At 49.2% G+C, this 13,708-nt stretch overlaps 1 protein-coding gene and 1 long non-coding RNA gene across 3 annotated transcripts in view; one reads left to right on the forward strand and one right to left on the reverse strand.

Moving 5' to 3' along the window:
- The window catches only part of TBC1D22A (TBC1 domain family member 22A), a 344,321-nt gene extending 342,112 nt beyond the window's left edge, over positions 1-2,209 (reverse strand). Inside the window, exon 1 of the mRNA XM_046646272.1 lies at positions 2,017-2,209. Coding sequence (XP_046502228.1) covers positions 2,017-2,078 — 62 coding nt within the window. The 5' untranslated portion in view covers positions 2,079-2,209. The remainder of the gene's footprint in view (positions 1-2,016) is intronic.
- Positions 2,210-2,313: 104 nt separating this feature from the next.
- On the forward strand, positions 2,314-12,982 carry LOC124230325 (uncharacterized). 2 transcript variants are annotated; one of them, XR_006886141.1, is made up of 4 exons: positions 2,314-2,579; positions 5,262-5,505; positions 5,930-6,098; positions 12,168-12,982. It is a non-coding gene; the product is annotated as an uncharacterized LOC124230325 (long non-coding RNA). The 2 variants fall into 2 exon arrangements; XR_006886140.1 differs by having other exon boundaries at positions 2,317-2,579; positions 12,501-12,982.
- The last annotated feature ends 726 nt before the right edge of the window (positions 12,983-13,708 follow it).

The following is a 13,708-nucleotide window of genomic DNA, read 5'->3' on the forward strand; positions in this document are numbered from 1 at the left end:
CTGAGGCAGCGTCCCACATGCCACAACTAGAAGGACCCACAACAAAGAATACACAACTATGTACCGGGGGGCTTTGGGGAGAAAAAGGTAAAAAATAAAATCTTGAAAAAAAAAAAAAAGCCTAAGACACAGAAAAGTATCAAAAGCAAAGGAAAAAGAAAATCTGTCTTTGGTAATCCAGGAGCTCACAGAAGAAAGCCGAGGACTGTATTCATTTCCTGTGGCCACCATAACAAATTACCCCAAATGTAGTGGCTCAAACAACAGGAATTTATCCTCTCACAGCTCTGGAGGTTAGAAGTCCAAAATCAAGGTGTCAGCAGCCCACGCTCTTTCTCAAGTCTCTAGGGGAGGATCCGTCCTTGCCTCTTCCAGCATCTACTGGAATGTCAAGGAATCCCCGGCATTCCTTGGCTTGTAAATGCATTGCTCCAATCACTATCTCTATCTTCACCTGCCACCTTCCCTAGTCTACCTCTGTGTGTCCAAATTTCCCTCTTCTTATAAGGACACCAGTCAAGGGACCAGGGCTCATCCTAATCCAGCATGACCTCATTTTAACTTAATTACATCTGCAAAGACCCTACCTCCAAATGTCACATTCACAGTTCTGGATAGACATGAATTTTGGGGGGACACTATTGAATCCAATACAAGGGCAAATTACCAAAAGACACAGTTATCAATCCAAAGGTTCATTCACCGTTATAACTACACACAGGAGCTCGATGATTCTTATAGCTCAGTTCAATTAAAAATTTGAACTGAGGAGAAACCAAAACCTCAAGACCAAAGAGCAACACACAAAATTTCTACTGCCACGTGGCTCCTTCTCCCTGGAGTCTATGTTCTAGAGCATTTGTCATTTGTCCCTGTCGCTACGAGGATGTCCTATCCTCCACCATTCCAGAATTTTCACATTATCTTGGACCCTGACGTTGGTTTTCAGGAAAGCTCTTATTGTCCGTCACTCAAGCACAGTAAAGTAAAATAGGGTCTCCGGTCACCTTTAGTGACCCCCTCCAAAGGCAGTGTGTCTGAGCAGTCAGTCACCAACTTCTGCTAACTCCCAGATCACTCTTAAAATTAAACATTTCTGACTGGACACAGTGATTTGGAAGTTTGCAATTCTATCACTCAAACAATAGTGTTGCTAGGCAACAGTTAAGAATAAGCCGTGCTTATGAATGATTCTACTTGGAACTATTTTAATATCACGACTTTTAATTTTCAGTATCTCAGACTTTAGTTTCCAAAGAGAAGTGACTGTGTTCAAAAATTCTGAAGTTTATCCCTAATCTATTTTCACCAGCAGCTGATTTTATCCTAGATATTTTCCACGAAATGTCTCTACATTTCCTAGGGCCCTGGCGCGGGCTGGACAATACACCAAACAGATGAGGACTTTGGAGCCATACAGCTCCCAGGGTGCAGCCGGGTCATCGCAGGCACTGTATTTAAAAAAAAAAAAAATTTAATTTGCTTCCTGCTGCTAACTCAAGACAGGAGTCAGTTCTGAGGCCAGAAAGTGGGAACATGGAAATTCACTGGGAGCCTCAAATCCTCTTCCTTGCTTAAGGCAAAAGCAGCAGCCCACAAGAGACAGAAGGCCAATCAAGCAGGTCAAAACCACCACGCCCCCTGCAGAAACCGATCCTCCGGCAGGCGCAGCCCGCCCTGGCCAGTTTCCTGACTCCACCAAACTCCGCACCGCGACCCGAGTCAGTTCCTTCAGCCTCCCCAGGGAGCCGCGGAGTTTCGCAGAAGACAGCCTGCGGTTTCAGGACAACTCGCCGGCCGCCCCTCCCCCTCCTTTTTAGCCTCGCTCCTACGCGCAGCCACTGTCACCTCCCAGAGCCCACGCTCCGGCCCCCAACCCCTCAATGCCCCTCACACCCCTGAGCGGTGACTCCAGAGCCCAGGTTACCCCTCCCCAGTCCCCGACTTCACCCGCGGCCCTGGGCACCGAAGTGCCCGCTTGACCTCTGACCTCTGACCCCGACCAGTCACACCCACCTGCCCGGGACCTTGCTGTTGCTGCGCTTCCAGAACTGCTTCCTGGCCCCGTCGCTGGCCATGACGCCTCCTCATCCCTCAGACCCACGGCTCCGACACCCCAAGTGCAGCCGGCTCGCCCCGGCGGCCCTTTCCTGTACCCCAGGTTGCCCCTCAGAGGTCCCGGGACTTCGGCGCGTAGAGCCTAGAAGCTCTTCCGCCTCCCTCCGGAAGTTATGCCTCCGCACGCCCGGAAGTCCCTCCTCCGTGCCAGGCGCGCGTGACGCACAGTGCAGGCGCCGGACGGCGTTAAGGAGCGACGCTGGGGTGGTGCGGCGAAAGACGTTCGACGGTTGGGTGTTGTGCTCCGTACGCTTTTGAGTGCTCGGGGCTGGGCGATGGCTGCAGACCGCGTGTCCAGCTCCGGTTTCTGTCGCTGGGCGAAGCGGCCCGGCAGGGGTCCTGACCGGAGGACAGGGCAACGCGGACACCGGAAAGCACCCCGCCCGGGCGGCGGTCGAGACTGTGTCGCGGCACGTGGTAGGGACCGGTGAATACCGGTGGATGACATACCCTGCAGTAAGGTGAGCGCCGTGACTCAAGGGACACGGGGCGTGTGAGAGGGCAAAGACGGCGGGGTGAGGCCAGGGTCAGCTGCACAGGAGATGGCACCGGAGGTGTGGGGATTGCCTTGGCTTGAGCGCTGACCACAGGCGGCCGTCGCTTGGGACGTGCGTGTCATGTCCTGTGCGTGTAAAATACACTCAGGAATTGAAAGGTTTAGTACGAAATAAGGAATGAAGATGTTAATGCTTTTTAATATTGACTACATGGTGGAATATTTTGGATATATTGGGTTCAATAAAATATATTGCTAAAGTTATTTTCACACTCCTTTTAAATTTTTTTTAACGTGGCTACCGGAATATGTAGAATTACATATGTGGTTTGCTTTATAACTCTGTTGTCCGTTTACCGAAGACTGACGTCAGGGACTGGCATTTCAGACTGAATCTCCATTATAACTTTGGGAGCTCCTTGACACACGTCTGCAAATTCTCTTTGGAAACAAAAGTTTGATTATATTCTTTGACCAAAGTTTTTCCATGCCTCCTCACTTACTGGTGATAAGTAAATTGATTTAGTACTTGCTATATGCAACGTATTGCACTAGGTACTTTGTATGCATCATCTCCATTGAATGTCAGCCATCCCTCAGTAAAGACTACCCCGTTCTCGAAGAGCAGAGTAAGTGGCTCTCAGCTCTCATGACATTGGGTTTCAGATCCTCCCTTATAACAGCAGGGCTTTCCACAGCTCCTTGTACCCACCCTGCAACATCTACCCGACTGCATTTTGATTATATCTGTCTTCACACATGGATTGTAAGATACTGCAGTTGGGATCCATGTCTTTTGCCTCCACACCTGACAAAGTAAGCTCTCTATAATTTGTTAAATGGGTGACAAACATAGCAACTCTCCAGGGATCTGCTATTGTCACAGGAAATCTCCCCTGCAATCTCAAAGGATATTTGGTGATCCCTGGTGACTGGCACAACCTCAGTAGATCTTCAGGGCTCCTTTGCTGCATAGCCTTATGAACTCTCCTGGAATCCTGTCCTTACATGACCTTAGGGAATCTCCAGAGGTCTCTGGATAAAGCCTTAGTGGATCCTTAGGGACCCCTTCCTCACATATCCTCAGGAGGTCTCCTGGGATCCTCTCCTAGGTCCCAGGGATCTCTTCCGATATACAGCCCCAAGGCATCCCCAGAGATCCTCCTCAGAGATGCGTTCCTAACAGCCTCAGGGATTCCCTACAGCCGGCAATGGGGACTTTGGGGGTTCTCCCCAGCTCAGTCTGGCTTATTGCAAGCATCAGTGACTGAGGTGACAGCAGGACTAAGATGATGGAAATAGAAAGAATTTACAAAGGAAAAATTGACAACAGTTAGTGCCTGGTTGGCTGTGATTATAACATTGTAGGTTTGGTTGCTCCCTATAATGTACTATCTACCGTCTCTTAGGGGACAGAGTGAGACTGAGACTAAGATTGATTTGAAGGCTTCAAGACTGGCCAAGCAAAGGATTACTAGTACCACTGAGAGAAGCATGAAATCAAAGAGTGAGCCTGTTTGCAGCCTAGGTTTATGATTGGTTTAGGACATACTGGGTTTGAGGTCACACGTGTGAAGCCTCAGCCAACCACTAAGTTAGAAGACATATTAGTCTCTAGATGAGGACATGGGGTCAGACAGGGAGACAGACCAGGGCGAAGTCACAAACCGGTGGTTAGGAATAGGTCAGTGTCATAGGCAACTTAATCCAAAAAGAAAGCCAAGATGGAGACAGTCTCCAGAAATGGATTTTGGCCAGGGGGTTGGTAGAGATGGGATGTGGAAGGAGTGTCTAGTAGAAAGCCGGGTGTGAAAGCCAACATACTGCGGACATAGAGTCAGAATGGGACCTGCCCAGGAATGAAACAGGAGAGATGCATGAACACGAGTGGAGCCTTTTTTATTCATTTGTGCAACAAATAATTACTGAGCTGCAAACGTTGAGGTGTGCCTTCACTAAGATTTAAGCTGATAGAAATTAAAACCAAGGACGTACCATTTCACATTTAACAGATGAGCAAAAAAATTTGTCAGTGCCAAAATTGGCAAGGATGTGGATTTGTGAGCAGTGCAGAACTCTGATTCACTGCTGATGGGAGTGTAAACTGATTCAATAACTTTGGACTGCCATTTAGCAGTTTCTAGTAGTTAAAGATGCATACACCCAACAACCCAACAATTCCACCCTAGAGCAACTTGCCTGTGTGCAAAGACAGGAATGTTCTTTGCAACATTGATCCTAGTCAGAGGAGGAAGTGATTAAATGTCATCTACCAGAGAAGTGGTAAATTACACATAATTATCCAATAGAATGCTGTAGGGTAACGAATAAATTAGTTACATATATCAACGTAAATGAATTTCACTCTGTTGAGTAAAATAAAGTTGAATATGAATGCACATGATATGATACCATTTAATTCCTTTCTTTTAAGTAAAAGAATGCTAAAAGCTGAATTCAGGAGAGCAGTTTGCCTCTGGGTGTTGTAGGTGGGGACTTTGATCAGTCAGGAATTCACAGGGCTTCAGTTGTATTGTTCTGCTTTATTTATTAAGGCAGATGGAGTGTATTCATGTGTTTGTTATATTTTTTGTGACTCTGTATGTGTATAAAAGGATTTGTAATACATAAAAGTATAATTTTGCAGCTCTTAACTCTGTTATACAGTGAGCTACTTCAAACTCTTGTTGGAAAAGGCAAATAGAAATGATGCGACAATGAGTGAAGTGTTCACTGAGAGGCTTGGAGGAGTCAGGACAACTGATAAGATTTGTGAGTGTTGTTGAAGGCTGAGTAGGTGTGACAGGACAAATGCATGGAGTCTGTCCAGGTAGAAGGAACATCATTGCTGCAGCAAGGAGACAAGAGAAAAACCGAGTGCTGGGTGACAGGTGAGTACTTAGCATGGCTAGATTTGTGATGCAGGTTGGGTTCCCCGGGATATGGAGGGTGAGACAGATACTTGCGTGCAGATGGCTTATTGGGGAAGAGAGGCTGAACTGTGATGGGCTGCGATGGAGCATCAGGCTAACCCAAGGCTTGGCCCTCCCACGTCTTGAATTGAGACAAACAGGTGGAGCCCCTATACTGCTGCATAGACCACAGGTGAATGTGGGCTGACCCCTACGAGGGGCACATAATCTTGGGAGAGGAAGTGCCCTTCAGCCGAGGGCAGTTCCCAAGGAGGGACAGGTCTCTGAGCCATCAGCAGCCAGCACTCCCTGCACCTGAGGGAAATGAGAGCCTTGGTCCCCACGGGGGAATCTGGGCAGCATGCTGCAGCAGCTACTGCAGTCCCCCCTTTGCATCACTCAGGTCCACTGGCTTCACAGTCCACCCATCTGGGAAGAACAGCGCCAGGATTCTGGTTGGTCGCTTTTCTGGGGAAGCTTACAAGAGGAAGGTTGACGTGATCTTAGAGCCGCAGCGTTATTCCCGTCGTAGACTCCCTCCCTCCGGTCGCACCGTTATGCTGCTGTTCTGGGTGAGTTACCTGGTCGAGCGACCCAGACTCTCATCCTAGAAGCTTCAGAGCCCCTGGTCATGTGCCCTTCTTAGGCCATGGCTGCTCTCCTCGTCCACATACCGTTGAAATGGGGCAGAGACACACCAGTGGTTCGAGTAGGTGCCGAAAGTGTTCTCCCCGCCCCGGCTCTGCGGTGGCCTCCCTGCCTCCTCTGGTGGCCCAGGGGAGGCTCCTTTCCTTGCCTGTTTGTCTCTTGGCACAAGGAGCCTTCAGGAAGCAGCATAGCTGAAAGTTTAGTGAGCCTCTTCCTGGAAGTGTTCCCCCTCTGGGATGCTGACCTCTGGAAGAGGCCAGAACTGTGAAGACAGGAAACAAACTCCCCTGAGAGTGATGACGAGCAGGGCCACTCCTGTTCCCACCCCTTGCTTCCCACACCTGTCTTTACTCAGAGTAGACACAGCACCATGCAAGCTATACACTGCATCCTGAGGGATGGCACCCTTCCATCAGAGGTTGTCAACTCTGAGCTGAAAGCAGTTTCATTCTGTTGGACTGGCAGCTCCTGGGTGGTGTGGTATATGTTACAGGACCAGCAGCTCCAGGGGCATGGGCTCACTTCCTCCACTTCCTTTACTGTAAAGTGGCTCCCTCAGGCCAAGGCAAGGCTCTCCTGTGGATGGATCGAACTCTGAAACCGACACAAACAACACATGTCAGTGATTCACTGGCTCCTATCACTTCCACTCACATCCCACATGACCACATGTGAAGGATGCTGGGAAGTATAGCCTTTGGCTGGGCATCCGTACTTCCCTGAGTACTGTTAAAGAAGAATGGAGGGATAGATGTTGGTGGACAACAGCAGTTTCTGAGAGGGATGCCTGGGGCAAGGGGGTCCTAAGTGTCACCTGGAACTCAGAAAGTGGAGCCTCCCTGCCCGCCTCCCAGCTCCCGTTCCACCTCTCCCCACACCTCTGCGTAGTGCACAGGCCTCATCTTAATGCGGCATTCTCCTCCTCCTGCCCAAACCCTCCAGGAATCCCCATCGCCCTCTGCGGAGAGCTCAAGCTCCTCAGCTTGCTGCAAAAGGACCTTTGTGTGTGAGCCTGTCTGCCTTCTCTCCCCTCTTTCCGCTCACTAATCTCACTTTCCAGCCAAACCAAACATCAGGGTGGAAAAGGCCCCAGCTGCCTCTGTGGACAGGAGACAGGAACAAAAATGACAACACTGACAGGAGGAAGGAAGAGGGACATGCGTGCTGAGCAAGTGCCCAGCCCCCGTGCACTGCAGGTCACCCCTTCAGTCACCCCCAGTGCTTAGGCTTATGCACCCACCGTGTGTTGTCCCCCCTCCCTCCCCTCCGCCCTTCACCTTCTCAGATGGCCCTCCTGCGTGGAATGCCCCACCCCCTCCCACAGGGAGCCAGCCAAGGTCTCATTCAGACTGAAGCCAGTGCATCTGGGTGATGTGGTACTCTCTCTCTTGGGGTCAGATGTAGCCTCTCATGGTCAGATGACCTCAAATGAGTTATCCACTTAGCATTAAAAACTCCTGCTTTAAAGAGGGAAAGGAAACAGATCCCAGTACAGAATGACCCATAGCATATGCTGTGTTCTGCTGGACCAGAGGAGAGCGGGAAGATGCCCTCCTGGTCCCTTCGTCAGCACACACCACTCTGGTCCATGGAGGATGTCCTTTGTCCCTGTCCTCCACTGCCACTTCTGAGATGGGACTGGGGAGGATGTCCTTTCTGGAAGCTGCAGGACTATAGCAGCTCAATTCTGATGCATGAGGCTGGAGGTCTGGGAGTTATCCTGGGGGCTAAGCTGTTGTCACCCAGTTCTGGGATTTCTTTAGCAATACAGCTACCCTGAAATCTTAGTAAGCTACAGTCAGTTTGTCTCTGCTCAAGTCTGGGGCCTAGGAGCCAGAGTCAAAAACCTTACCTGGTGGGTAGAATTTAAACTAGAAATGTCTGTCTCCTGGAGTAGGGCACGGTATTCTGCCTGATCATCCCCGTCTGTCCTTAGTCCTTAGTCTGATGGCCTCTCCTGGAAGAACATCGCAAACAATAGCCTCGGGGTGCGATACCAGTTATGTGCTTCCTGCTGCAGACTGCATCCCAGCTGTGCCACAGAAAGAGGGCATGTCCCCTTTGTTGGGAGTCATGCATCTGGGAGGTGCTTGAGACAAGCCTGGGACAGGGGCTGGGCTGGGAATCCGCCTGGCTCCCACTCCAGGCTTCTTTCCTGCTACATCACCGGCCTACCTGCTGAGCTTTCATAGCCTTAGCTTGGGGGAAGGCTCTGTTCTCTTTGCCTCTGCCAAGTACCAGACTTGGATTTTCAGCCATCTTGGAGGGGCAGAAAAGGCTCTCTCTGAGCCAAGCTGTATTTTTCTGACGTCTCTGTATTCATGTGGGCCAATTTCAGGCTTATGGTGTCTCAGTGTCCCTCAGAGGACCTTGCTGAGTGAGCTGCCACAGCTGCACACTCTGGAGGCTCCCTTTGTCTTTCTTGGGGCTGCAGTCTCAACAGGCAGGCACCTAGCAGCACCCGTCAGGAAAGAGGTGGCAGTTACATTTGTATCAGTCTCCCAGTGCTACTGTAGCAAATTACCCCAAACTCAGTGGTCAGAAACAACACAAGTTTTTCTCTGACAGTTCTAAAGGCTAAAAGTTCAAAGTCAGCTTCACTGGACTAAAGTCAAGGTGTGGGCAGGGATGTGATCCTTCCAGAAGCTTCAGGGGAGAATCTGCTTCCTTGCCTTTCCAAATTCTAGCGGCCACCCACATTCTTTGGCTTGCAGCCCCTTCCTCCATCTTGAAAGTGCATCACTCCAACCTCTGCCTCTGTCATCACATCATCTTCTCCTCTCACCCTAACTCCTCCGGGATCCTTCCTACAAGGACCAGGTAATCCAGGATAATCTTCCTATCTCAGGGCCCTTAACTCAGTCACACCTGTAAGCTCCCATTTGCCATATAAGGTAACAATCCCAGTTTCCAGGGAGTAAGTAGAACGTGGAGATCTTTGGGGGCCATTATTCAGCCAACCACAATAATTCGTGATATAGCAAAGGTTCCCAATTTCCCCCTATGAGAAACCGGGGTCCTCCTTGCCCCCTTCCCTCACTCAATCCAGCTATTTCTAGAGTTTAGAGTCTGCCCCTAACAACATCCCATTTCCTGGTACTAAATTCTGTACAAGTTAGGATGTTGGTCTTGGTTTGTGTAGCTGAACAAGTCCAGGGGTGACTGCGAGTTTGGATACAGGCAGACAACCGCTAGACAATGACCCGAGGTGACTGGATGCCTCTGTTGGCCCACTTGGATCATGTGCCTGCCTCCGAACCAACCACTGTGGCCAGGAAATGCCACACCACATGGGCACTGAGCATGCCCCTTTGTGCTGGGCATGGAATTCGATTCTTCCAATTCTGTGGTTGCTACCCAGCAAAGGAGGGATGGCATGGACACTGGGGAGGAACCCCGATGTCCACTACATCGCCAAGGGCAGGAGCCACGCCAAGAAAAACTCATAGGTTTGACGACCTAAAATGTTAGCATGTTTGTCCATTTTTTTTTAATTCGACAAAATAATATGTACCCTGCCTCACACAAGATTAGTATATGGAGATCTTGTAAATAAGGCAGTAAAAGACCCAACAGGAAACAGTCTGATTTTTTAAACTAAGTATATATATGAAATGTTTGATTAAATAGATCAAAAGACATTCAAAGAAGAAATACAACTGGTAAATGAGCAAATAAAAATGGGACTTTACTAGCAATTTTTTGGAATAGAAAGTAAATGAAATACTACTTATCCATAGAACAGCAAAGATGAGAAAGGATGATGTTGGTGACGGTGCCAGGAAACAGACACAGTGACAGGAGAATGTGAACTGGCGTCGTGTTTGTGAAGTGTGGTTGATGGGGTGGATCACAAGCCCTGTGCACACGCCTACACTCCAGCCTCCAGTTTCTCTCCCAGGAATTATCCTAAGGAAATACTGGGCAAATGAACAAAGATGCACATCCACGGGTGCTCTCTCTGACATTACTGAGAAGGGTAAAGGTTGGAAACAGTCTAAATGTCCAACTATAAAGGAAATGGGTTAAATGAACTTTGGGAGAAGCAATGTAACACAACACAACCCTTGAAAATAACATCGATCTTCATTGTTTTCTAACAAAGAAGTTGATCACAGTACATTGTTTAGTGGAAAAGACAGGTGACAGCTTTTGTTGGAAAAAGTTTACATATTGTCAACAATCCAGAAATAGCAAAATTAAAGCCACCAAATCAGTAAATAGTATTTAGTAAGAGTTTATTGGGCATATAAGAACAGTTCCTGGGGCCAGCCCGGTGGCGCAGCAGTTAAGTTCTCACGTTCCGCTGCTCAGCGGCCCAGGGTTCGCTGGTTTGGATCCCGTGTACGGACATGGCACCACTTGGCAAAAGCCGTGCTTTGGTAGGTGTCCCACATATAAAGTAGAGGAAGATGGGCATGGATGTTAGCTCAGGGCCAGTCTTCCTCGGCAAAAAGAGGAGGATTGGCAGTAGTTAGCTCAGGGCTAATCTTCCTCAAAACAAAAAGAAAGAAAAGAATAATTCCTGTACTGGGAGCTTCCAAACTCAAAGACGGATGTGAAGCTCAGGGGCGTGAAGTCACAGGACGGCTTATACAGTGGGAACGAGGAAGTCCTTAACCTTTACAATAATTGTTACTGAACAATGAAGGTCTCCACATGGCGGGGAATTGGTTGGAAGTGATTATCTCATACCATTGTTAGGAAGATGACTTAAGTTTCTTTTCTGATTGTCAGAGGCATTTACAAGAAATAACCTGAGTTTTCACTTATGTTCATGAAATAAACTAGATTTAGTTTTTCTTACATGGCTTAAATGGTTTAGTCTGCTCAAGGAATTCTCAAGTCTCCGTTCTGTATTTAATTTTAACAATATAGAACTAGAAGAAAAATTCTGGAAGGCCATGGCATCAGTTAAGATGTTCCCAGATGAAGAAATCATATAATTCAACTGATTTAAACAATAAAGGAGATTTATTGGCTCAGTGCCTGAAAAGTCCAAGTATGAGAAAGGCTTTTTTTTTTGGTTCTCCCTAAAGCCCCCCAGTACCTAGTTTTATATTCTAGCTGTAGTTGAGCTATGTGGGCCGCCACCTCAGCATGGCTTGATGAGTGGTGCCATGGCCATGCCTGGGATCCGAACCCGTGAAACCTTGGGCCGCTGAAGCAAAAGATGTGAACTTAACCACTCGGCCATGGGGCCGGCCCCGAGAAGGGCCTTTGACATCGTTCAGTCCAGGCTGGAGATCTATTTCTCCGCGTGGTTCTTGATTCTCTCCCCTTTTGCATGGAGACTTGGTTTCCCTCCTAGTCACAGCATGGCCGCCAGCAGCCTCCAGGGCCGCAGTCTTCCTTATTCACACCCAGGGGAGTTAGAGTTTTGCTTCCCAGAGCTTCACTCTGATGGGGCCGTCCCTGAACCAGTCGCAGTGGCCAGGAAGTGCCCCGCACTGCCTGCTTTAGACCTAGATGGCTCGCTCTCCCTAGAGCACTTTGTGAAGGAGGGGAGCTGAGGCCAGTTGGGGCCCACCCCCGGAGCAGGGCATGGGGTCAGCCCCTCCCAGACTCCATGACCTCTGCAACATGGGGTGTGGGTGAGATGGGTGACCGTATTGAAGTCCACCACCGAAAGGCGCCACAAAGCTGACAGTAGTTGCCTCTGGGTGGAGGGAGGGCAGCAGGTTATTTGTTGGGGAGATTTCCTATGTTAAGAGACTCAGACATCTCTCTCTAAGCTCACCTTCCACTGAATTAGCTGACCAACTTTACTCCAATAAATTCCCTCCTCGCTGATTCCAGCCACACCTCTTACGAACTTCAGTGAAGTTTCATAGTTTCTTCCCACAAGTCTTTCCCATTCCTTGCTAGCTTTCTTCCTGTGTGTCTTATGTAAGTGGGATTTGCATATTTTTGCTCATACCCAGCCCTCACCCCCATGAGATAATCTCTTTTTAGTTCTGATAGTTTGTCATTTTTTTTTCTTATTAAAAAAGGTTAAATTTGTTTAATGTAAAGAGAAGTAAGAAGACTGAGATGGTGGATCATGGAGGGCCTTGCCTCATAAATCAGAGCAGGAGTTACCGGTGGACTTGAGTGATGAGGGTGACATGAGCAGCCAGGTGACTTAGAGAGGGCCCTCTGACAGCGGACGGCCCCCTGAGACTGCCTGCCCAGCAACTGTACCCCTCCTCCTTGGGCCCCCTCATCCCCACCCACAAGTAACTTATGGGTTGCCATGTTCTCTCAAGACTCTGCCCCGTGACCGCAGTCATCCCAAGCGGCAGAAGGTGTCTGGCCTCATCGGGGTTGATGATTTTCTCCCCCAGGATGGCTTCAGGATGAGACCGTGGGCAGCAGGTGGAAAAACAGAAAAATAGCAACGATGGCTTTCAAGACCCTGGATCCAGTTGTTCCTGAGCCCAGCTGTCCTCCCTCCACTGCACGGAGTCCACCACTCTCAAGGCAGTGGCCTGGGGACAGTGACATTCTGGGCAGGAGGAGAGCCTGAGATCAATGCTGGACATCCTCAGAGGGGCTCCGCTGTGAGACAGGACATGTGAGAACTGCTCTCTGAACCAGTGGCCACAGGTGGTTCGTTGGGTATGGGGAAAAAGAGAGTCCAATTTCCCTTTACGTCTATCTTTTAGCTAGACAAGGGAAGAAATTAGATTTTGCCAAAATTTAGTATGTGAGTATTGATAGAGGTACGTGGTGTGATTTGTAAATAAGTATCCACATATTAGGATTCATGTCCAAGATTTCTTTTACTGATAGGCATGGAAAATAAAGAAGACCCTGGTGTAAAGTACTCTTTATTTCTACTCAGTGTTTTATCTCCAGGCGTAAGTATTGTCCCCTATTTCTGCTAAACTGCAGAATGCCGCCTCTGCCCTCTCGCCCGGCCTGCTGTCCGGCTCTGCTCATGCAGGTTGTTCCAGCAAATGGCCACGTCCACACATTAGACCTAGAGCTTCTCACTGTCTCTGAAGAGGTGCAGTCTGGCAGGCCACTCCCAAAACCCGGTCTGCGCCCAGTCTCGCCCCGTGTGGCTGCTCAGAGCACGTTTGCTGGATTGTATTCACGGTCACAAAGTTTTCCTCAATGCCCAAGGTACTATTTGTGAAGGCTGGCGTCCTGCGTTGTGCTCCTCCATCTCAACCTTGAGGAGGGCAGAAGCTGGAAGACGCAGAGGGGCTGATAGATGCTTCTTCCTGGTTCCGAGGGTGGGCTGGGGTGAACGTTACACTCCAGAAGCTTTGATCCCATCAGGTACACGGGGAGGAAAGGCAGCCGGAAGCCCAGGAACTGTGACTGCCAGAGCTGAGAGGAGAAGCACCCAGACAGGCACAGAACACACTCTCTTCAGTGCTCAGCACACAACAAGACTCCCATCAGCGTTACTTGCTCTTTACAGCCCAGTTGCTCAGTGAACTGAACAAAAATTAAAGCCCGGAATCTGGTCTTTGTCTGCCCCACTCCGTGACTATAGCAACAAGGCCCAAGGCAGGTGGATGCACCCTGGGGTCTGCACTGG

Source organism: Equus quagga, chromosome 19 (assembly GCF_021613505.1).
Source record: "Equus quagga isolate Etosha38 chromosome 19, UCLA_HA_Equagga_1.0, whole genome shotgun sequence".
NCBI classification, from domain to species: domain Eukaryota; kingdom Metazoa; phylum Chordata; class Mammalia; order Perissodactyla; family Equidae; genus Equus; species Equus quagga.